This window comes from Poecilia latipinna, unplaced genomic scaffold, assembly GCF_001443285.1.
Source record: "Poecilia latipinna isolate Pla-1442-1.1 unplaced genomic scaffold, P_latipinna-1.0 Scaffold1081, whole genome shotgun sequence".
NCBI classification, from domain to species: domain Eukaryota; kingdom Metazoa; phylum Chordata; class Actinopteri; order Cyprinodontiformes; family Poeciliidae; genus Poecilia; species Poecilia latipinna.
Genome location: NW_015113697.1, coordinates 157,923 through 166,973, shown reverse-complemented (window position 1 = coordinate 166,973; position 9,051 = coordinate 157,923). Strand labels below are relative to the sequence as shown.

The 9,051-nt window shown below is 42.4% G+C and overlaps 1 protein-coding gene across 1 annotated transcript in view; it reads left to right on the top strand.

Moving 5' to 3' along the window:
* tenm1 (teneurin transmembrane protein 1) overlaps positions 1-9,051 on the top strand; it is a 332,218-nt gene that overhangs the window by 198,486 nt on the left and 124,681 nt on the right. The window contains exons 11-14 of the mRNA XM_015052017.1: positions 2,054-2,254; positions 5,017-5,202; positions 5,333-5,362; positions 6,290-6,436. Coding sequence (XP_014907503.1) covers positions 2,054-2,254; positions 5,017-5,202; positions 5,333-5,362; positions 6,290-6,436 — 564 coding nt within the window. The remainder of the gene's footprint in view (positions 1-2,053; positions 2,255-5,016; positions 5,203-5,332; positions 5,363-6,289; positions 6,437-9,051) is intronic.

The window sequence follows — 9,051 nt, the reverse complement described above, 5'->3', positions numbered from 1 at the left end:
GGGGGGGGGGGGGGGGGGGAGACTTTTAAAGCTTCCAAAATCACTGGTTGACTCTGAACGTCTCGAAGTTCTTCAATTCAATCCATCATCTGAAAACATCCTGTTGGTCCGAGTTAACTTTGAAGAAGCTGTAGAGATCCACAGCACAGGTGGGAGATTCTGTTGATGAGGGTAACTATTAGTTGTGCACTCCACAAATTTGTCCTTAATGGAAGACCTGCAGGGAGAAAGCCATTTGTTGAAAGAAAGCCTTAAGAAACTCCATTTAATGTTTGCCACAAGCAAACATTAAATGAGGCAGAGCGTAGATGTTGAAGAAAGTGCTGAAGGATGTTGTGAAGTTTTTTTTTTTTCCTTTTTTTTTTTTTTTTTGGTACTGTTCGATCTAAAATTCTGATTTTTGCGGGACATTTTTCAAAAAGTTGCATTCAAATTTGTCCAAAAAAAAAAAAAAAATTTGTTCTGCTTAAGACACGGTCTTCAAAAAATTTGAAGTTGCTGCACATAACCTTCACAAAAAAAACAGGATTTCAACTTAGTCAATATTCAAAGTGTAAGTAACATTTTTAAGTGCCTTCTTAAGATATTGCCCTTAAAACCGCATCCTGAGGAGTTGTCAAAGTGCAGAATAAGAATTCCTTATTGGTAGTTGAAGTCAACATGAACAACAACATGCTAAAGTTACCGTTTAGTCAGCAGGTTGGGCTGTCAAGAAATGCCGTGAAACAGGAAGTTGAATTAGAAGGATTGGGGATTGGTCAAAATTAAGCCGAGTCGCAGTGACTGGTCAGAAAAGAAAGAAATACAGAAAACGTTAATGTGATTGGTCAGATGTGCGGAAAACGTCCGATGACTGAACATTGCAAGTCTGTGAAAAATTTGCAAATGATGACTTTTGAATTTGAATGAACAGTTGCAATGGCAAGATTAGGCTGAAAAAAACTTGACACTGAGGCAGAGGTTTGTTTTCCAGCAGGATAATGATCCTAAGCATACGGCTGGAGCCACTATGGAACGGTTTAGATTTTGCATGAAGTGCCCAGTAAAAGTCCAAACCGAAGAAGTCTAGTTGAGAACCTGGAAGTTAAGACATGAAAAGCAATGATTTCATTGAGATGCTCTCTATGAAATCTTAACACTAAATTCAGCTTTTAGAAATGCAAAGCTGACAGAGATACTACAAAAGATTAGCACCTGTAACAAGTGCAACACTCTGCAATACCAGTAGGCTAAACTAATACGGTCTTGGCTTTTTAGATCGACTTTCTTTGGTAAAAAAAAAAAAAGAAAAGAAAAGAAAGAAAGAAAAATACAAGTATTTAAATATATTCTTCTCTCCGCTCAAGAATTTTTGTTACTTTAACATAAAATAAATTAAAATCTGTTTGTAACTTAATGAAATGTGAACCGCTGAAGACCTATGAATAGTTTGTAAGGCACTGAGATTACAGACGGCCTCTATCTCTCATGAAGCAGCTCAGTAAATTAACTCAAACAAACAGAACGGAGACCTTGGATCGAACCCATCGTGCCGGCGGTCCCGACCGTCTTTTTTTTTTTTCTTTTTCTTTCTTTCTTTATTTTTTGCTGCTGCCTTCAAAGCCGTGTCCTGCACACACTGACTCAGGTGTGTGACCTTCAGCAACCGAGCCGGGTAGAGTTAAGCCGAACTCTGCTGAGCTTTGGCTCTGCGCTCAGGGCTGTAATTACACACACTAACACAGTGTAGCACAGACCACCCCGACACACACACACACACACACCAGGCAAGCCATTTCAGCCCTTATCATAGCCTCAGCTCTAAGTGTCCTATGAAGTGTAATGTTGTGGAACAGATACAGGGATTGTAGCGAGGGTGGTTAACTCCTGGATGGGATGCAAAGAACGCTGCTTTCATACTCTGTGAACTGATGATTATAATGAGACGGACCCTCCTGCACCACCGCCACCACCCACGCACCCACCCTGTCACTCCCCCTCTTCACCTCTGACTCACTCTTGCTTTTATTTATTTATTTTATTTATTTGTTCCTCCTCTCCCTTCTGTCTGCAGTGGACTGTGCGGACCCCCAGTGCAGCGGGCACGGCGTGTGCGTGCGCGGCGAATGCGTGTGCTCGGCGGGTTGGGCCGGAGTGAGCTGCGATGACCCCTTGCCGGCCTGTCAGGAACAGTGTTCGGGGCACGGCACCTATCTGCCGGAGTCCGACACCTGCGCCTGCCAGCCCAACTGGACGGGACCGGACTGCTACACCGGTAAGGTGGGGGCGCAGGGCGGGAGGGGAGAAGAGGGCAGAATTAGTCTGCATATGTATAAGTTACAAAAAAAAGAAAAAAAATTAAAATCATACTTGACAAGTTTGCTAGTTTTCTTTTAAAAGATGAGTTTTTGCAGATAATATTCCCTTTGGATATGAGAGACATTAGTGGAATTGAAGTACTGCTGCTACTTTGTAAAACGTGTGTGTGTGTGTGTGTGTGTTGCCATTTATAAATGAGATTTCCCCACATGACTCTTTGCCTGCAACGTTCCAAAGCACCCTTATGCACCAGGACTCATTTTGCTTTGCATTGACAGTCATACACCTCCGTACGCTCATGCCCACCTACTTACAGCATGTAGACACCACCCACTTGGACACGCATTCATTCCCCTTCAGCTGAATGAGGGGAAAAACGTAAAGCTCACTGCTGCAAACTCTGTCAGATACTCAGAGGAACAGATGGGATGGTATTTAAAGGCCTGATGCTCTTTATGCCTTTACTGTATGTGCATCTACACCACAGAGCTGAAATGGTTAATCTGACTAATTGTGAATAATTTAAATAATCATCAATTGGTTTTTGTAATTGATTAATTGTTAATTGGAGTGTACATGCTTAGAAACAGGCACATTGCTGAAAAAACAAACGTATTCAGAGCAGTAATTAAGACAGAACTGCAGAAAAACATAGATCTAGTGTTGGATTTAAGATAAAAACATCTTTGTCTGTAAACAGGTTTTAGCTTCACTCAGTTCAGATTTACTTATTTTATTATTTAAAAATTAAATTCATCTGCCTGTTTATTTGCATCTTTTAACTTCTTTTTGATATTGTATAAAAGGGTGCATGTGCTTAAATAAAAACTGTTAAGTCAACCATTTTTTAAAACTGTGATTAGTCAATTAATCGTCAGAATAATTGATTAATCGATTACTAAACTAAGCGTTACTTGAGACCATGAAGAGGTTCATTGTAGGACCTACAGAGACACACAGCTCAGGTGAGAAAATACTTTGACAGAACAACTTATAGCGATTCAAATCTAGCCTTTGTGTAAAAGTGATAAGGAGATTGTAATAGACACAGAGACAATTAAACATTCTCCTACAAGCCAATATTGAGTTGTTGGGTTACGTTTCTAGAGAGGGAACAGGAAGGCTGACGAGAGTTGATGTGAAAATGGAGCTAGATACACGACAGTCGTGGAAGAAAATCTGTTAGGGGTTGAAAAAAATTGAAACTCTACTTTCCAGCAGGAAAATAACCACAAACATAAAGTCATAACTAAAACAGAATGGCTTCGATCAAAGCACACCCATGTTTTAGAATTGCCCAGTCAAAGACCAGACTTAAATCAAATTGAAAATCTGTGGCAAGAATCCATGTTCACAATTATGTATGCCATGTAAAACAAAACAAAGTAAATAATAAAATACATCCTCGTTTGTGTCTCCTCCCAGTTTTGCTACTTTTCTCTGCTCTCACAAATCCCCGTTCGGTTACATGCGCAGTAATCACACGACGACGATACGGAAAACAGGCAGCGAGGGAAGCCATTGTGCCAAAGCTACTCAAGTCCCAAGCGTCACCATGTTTTAAGGTGCCGAACACAGCTCGGTGGAAAATGCACTGTCCAAAGTGTCCTTGCGGCATTGGTGAAAAGAGAGGAGAAAAAGCCATCGTAAGACAGGCTTGCCTCTGTTTCCGCCACACTTAAAACATTCGGCTTGGGGGGAGGAGCTGCTCCTTTACCGAAGCTCTGCAGGCGACCCGGGGCAGCGGCTGCTCTCAGACCCGTATTACGGCGATATAGCTCATGATAATGATGGACCATGGCTGAATATTGGAGATATGAGCCTCCTCTGCCTCTACCTGCTGGCCTTTTAATCAAAAGGCTCTGGCAATTCCATGTTCTGGTCTTGTTGAGGCGTGGCTAAGCTAATGTAATTCTAATAGAGAGCCTGAAAAAAAACCTTGAACCCACTTTTAGCTCCCTCTCCATGCTATGTATATTTAAATTGAAATAACTTTTTTTTTTCTTTTTACTGCAGCTGGATAAGTAGGTTTTGTGTGCCTCCAGCACTTTGCTCTCTTTACTGATGGATGAGGCTTTTCCTCTGCAGAGAGAGTGAGAGTTGCAGAGAGGGAGAAAGGTGGTGGTGAGGGGGGATTTTAAGGGATGTTGCTAAAAGAGAAGGAAGCCTGAACAGAGCGATCCGACGGAGAGAGAGAACGGAGAAACGTGGCGAGAGAAGGGGTATTATCGCACCCTCACTAAATCTGATCGAAATGTCAGAAAGGAATGATGGAGCTGAACCGGAGTCTCGGTGGCTTAAATATCGCAGCGCAAATACGAATCATTTGGCTTTTCTTATGAGTCTATTCACTCCTTTCCTCCTTAAGGCGGCAGAACTATTAGAGGTGAGGAGATTATGTGTTGTGAGAAAGTACATTTTTAAAACTCTGAGGTTTTGCCTCCCGTTCCTCTGTCTCCCCCCCTCCCCCCGTCTTTCTCTCACCTATATCCAAAAGCCCACCTTCAGCTCTAAATTAGTAAACTTCTCCGTGTCCCCTGTGTCTGTTTTAGCTGCTTTGTTTTTCTTTACAGTGCTCGTTTCCTCCATCTGTTCCTCTCCCTCCTCGTTCTTCTCGTCCTCTCACACTAACACGCTTTTTCCTTTCTTTCTTTTTCTTGTTTTTTACCCCCCCCCCTCCACTCCCTCCACATACATCTCCGCCCACCTGTTCTCCAGAGCTGTGCCCGGTGCCATGTGGCAGCCACGGCGTTTGCTCCGAGGGCCAGTGCCAGTGCGAGGAGGGCTGGATCGGCGCCGCGTGCGACCAGAGAGCGTGCCACCCGCGCTGCGAGGAGCACGGCCAGTGCCACGACGGGACCTGCATCTGCCAGCCGGGCTGGGAGGGGGAGCACTGCAACATCGGTGAGCGGCGCTTGTCGCTTGGGTTGTCATCTCTACGTTTCGATTGGTGGCGTTTGACACGGAAAGGTGTCAGACAACTTAGAAGCTGTTTATGTTTTTTTTACATAATCTCCCATGTTTCGCTCCACAGTTACTCACGATCTGGATGTCGTTGTGAAAGGTAATTTCACTTTATTGAAGGCTTTAATGTTTTTTTTGTTTGTTTGTTTTAGAACACGTGTCAAACTCGAGGCCCGGGGGCCAAATCTGTCCCGCCGTAGCTTTTTATGTGGTCCTTTAGACTCCAAAGTACATCATTAAGTCTCTCCAGTTTTTCACAGATCCTCCAAATTCACACAAAATCAACAGATCCCCACATTTGTTTTTTGATTTTACTGCAAAGTTTTTCTCAAAATTGGTCACAAACATTGGAATTAAGTTATAGTCCATGATCAATACGGCAAGTGATAAAAAAAACATATTTAGTATTATATATTAGCACAAGTATCATAAAAATTTGCTCTGCTACATAACAAAGGTGTGGCCTTGGTCATTTTGATAGAAAGGTTCATCACTGTTCAGTGTTTTCTCCATCGGTGGCTCGTTGGTCCCAAAGACTGATGACATAAAAACGTCGGTGAGTTTGTTTCTCGCCATCTTACATGATGTTCTGCTTTCTGAGGCCATTTAGCTCATGAAATGTTCTCAGGAAGGTTCTGTTGCAGTAGTGTCTTAGTTCTTCAGGTCGGGCAGTAAGCAGGTCTGAGAGTGTGATGAGCGAAACTGAACAAAAATGTATCTAATCACTGTGAATTCATGACTAAACAAGTAAGACAATTAGTGCTCCACACAGGATCAGGTTGGTCTGGATAGTTGTTTTTTTTTCCCCTTAAGAAATTAAATCACCTTCTGAAAACTGTTCACCTAATAAACACTTCTTACTTACAAGTCTTTATGTAACTTATTGAATTGAATTCCTGAAATAGATTACCTTCAGAAACATATTATAATTGACTTAGAAACATGTTCACCTACAAATGCAAAAAACACAATGTGTGTGTGTGTGTGTGTGTGTGTGTGTGTGTGTGTGTGGGATCTGTCTCTTTAGACGGCTGCCCGGGGTTATGCAGTGGTCACGGACGCTGTACCCTGGAGCAGAGTGGCTGGCGCTGCATCTGCCAGGCTGGATGGAGTGGGCCAGGATGCAGCGTTGTCATGGAAACTGACTGCAGTGATGGAACTGACAATGACGGAGGTGACATTTTACATCATCTATCATATTATATCTCTCCTCTTCTTTTTTTTTTTTCTTCCCACTGCTATTACCTCTTCCATCCCCGTCTCATCGGCAGATTGTCCGTTCCGTTCCAATCATCCTCATCGCCATTCTCCTCCACTAAAAACGGTCCTCCTCGTCGTTTCTTCCCCTCCGTCTCTCTGTGTTATCCCGGTCCCGCTGTGAGTCCTGCTGCCCGTTATTACAGCGCGTTGAATATGTATTTGTGCTCGCACACTCAAATCACAGCTAAATACCTTGGTGTGTGCGCCACCTGCCAGGATAAAAAGACACTTTTTCAAGACTAAATGCAGAAACCCACGCAGAAGATTTGCTTTTTTTTTTTTTTTATTGATTTAAAGAAACCTCCGAACTAAAAAAAGACAAAAAAAAAGGTGAGAGTCAACTCAGTCATGTACTGCAGCTGTTTATTCACTCCTCAAAAAGAAAGGAAGAAAGAAAAGCATGAAAATAACATTTCAGACACTGATGTGCTCATTACAGTTACTTCCTCGCCATTTCGGTCCCATCGGCAGCTCGTCTCCAACACACACCCGGGTTCCCGTGCAGCGCAATATCACGCCGCTTTCAACTTTGCCCCGTTCGCTTTGAAACTCCATCAAATATCCATTATGCACACACGGTTGTTAAGGTGCTGCTATAATCCATCACTGCAAACAAGGTAGGGTTGTCTTTGTTTTGGATGGAAAGCTCGCTCTTGTGTTTTTTTTTTTTTTTCGTTTTGTTTTGTTTTTTCTCCTGTTTTGTTCCAGATTTGTGCAGAGAGAGGTGTTTGAATCCGCAGCAGCAGGAAGCCTCAAACACACTTTTCTGTTGGCGCAGGGCTTCTGATAGCTACAAAGTAACCGCTTTTTTTATTTATTTATTTTTTCTTGCACATTGTTTACCAAAGCCGCACGACTGACTCAGCCAACGCTTCAAAGTGTCAGCGTTGATGGCTGCTGCTCGAAACGTGAGTCACGGCTTCTTATTCCGGATTACAACCGTGGAGACCCGGACTGTAAACTGGGAGGCCGGCGACGGGAGGAAACGATCCGTGGCGTTATCTCGGATTCTGTTTTTATTATTATAGCCAATAAAGCTGTAAATGCTTTATTGGGAAATATTTCAGATGAGCCACTATCGCCCTGATTATCAAATAGCATAAAATTGCTGCGTGAGCCGTAGCGGACTACCTCCAATCGTCGCGTTGGCCGCGTAGAGCTCTTCGGTTTAGTTCTGATTATGCTAAAAGAAAGACTACCTGACAAAACCTTAAAAGAATTACTCAGACAACTCTTTCTCTGCCTCCGACTCTGTGTGCAGCCTTTCAAACACTATATTTCCTACCACTCAATTCAGTCCTCTCCCTTAATTGGCAGATACACTGTTGGCTCTCATAGGCCTCCCTCTCACAGCTGTCTTCTTTTCCCTTTCTTCTTCTTCTTCTTTTTTTTTTGGTCTCTCAAGACAGACAGAGAAGGAAAGATGCTATCCTTGGCAATCAGACAGAGAGAAAGCTTGAGGAGAGAGTCTGATTTATGTTACCTGAACGGCAGCAATAGAAGAAGAAATGTATTATTTTTGATAATAATAATAATAATAATAATAATACAAAAAGAATAACTTCTTCTGCAGATTTCACTCGAGTTGTGCAAGAAAACCACATCTGCCTCTCAAAGCTGCGATCTCTCATATTGCTTTTAATGACAATGATATTTCAAATTCAATTAATAGTCTGCTTTCAAGTTCAAACAGCATTTCTTATGGAAATTATCCATTGTGGCGCGCTACCTTTTGTAGGACGAGGTTATAATAGAATATTGTTGCCCTTTAGCTCTCCGCTCTGCGGTCAGATGCATTTAAATGTCAGCGCTGTTTCCTGCCTTTTTAGAGCTGCGTTCAAAATAGGGAAACACGAATGCCGGACCGGCTCCCATTACCTGTCGCCTCGGTTTGTGTTTGTGGCCCCCATTGTTTATGCTCGACTTTTATGGATCACACTCAAGCGACGCTTTGGGGGTGAGAAGGGATTCTGAGGATATTTATAGGGTTATATGGGGTAATTACCAGCTGATGACCCATAAATGAATTTTACTGTAGTGATGAAGATGCACAGGTAGTTCATTATCGTAGATTTCATGAGCTCCAGTAGGAACACTTGCGTGTTTGTCATGTAGGTAATGTTGAAAAATCTTGACTCGGCCTGTGTAGTTTCACGTTGACCCTTAAAAAAAGAAAAAAAGCCTTGTAATGTTTGCACCTCTTGAAAAGCTTTCATAAATCTTTTTATTATTATTTTTGGGATGCTTTTTCCACGTTTATCTTTCCGTCTTCTCGTTTTCAGTAGAAGGTTCGTTTTGTTTGTCATGCTACTTAACTCCAACCTGTGAGTCATTCAAGCGGGAAAATGCTTCCAGTCTCCAAAAACTTTGTAAAACAAGAACACATTTAAATTGATCTCTTTGGCCCCGTGTCAAGTATTTCCACTTGTTTCCTTTCAGTCGTGCTTCCAGACACTGTTCTCGTCAGAGTCCTCAATTTCAGTTCAGCTAAAAAAAAAAGCCCACACAACTTGATGGCTCATAAAGGAA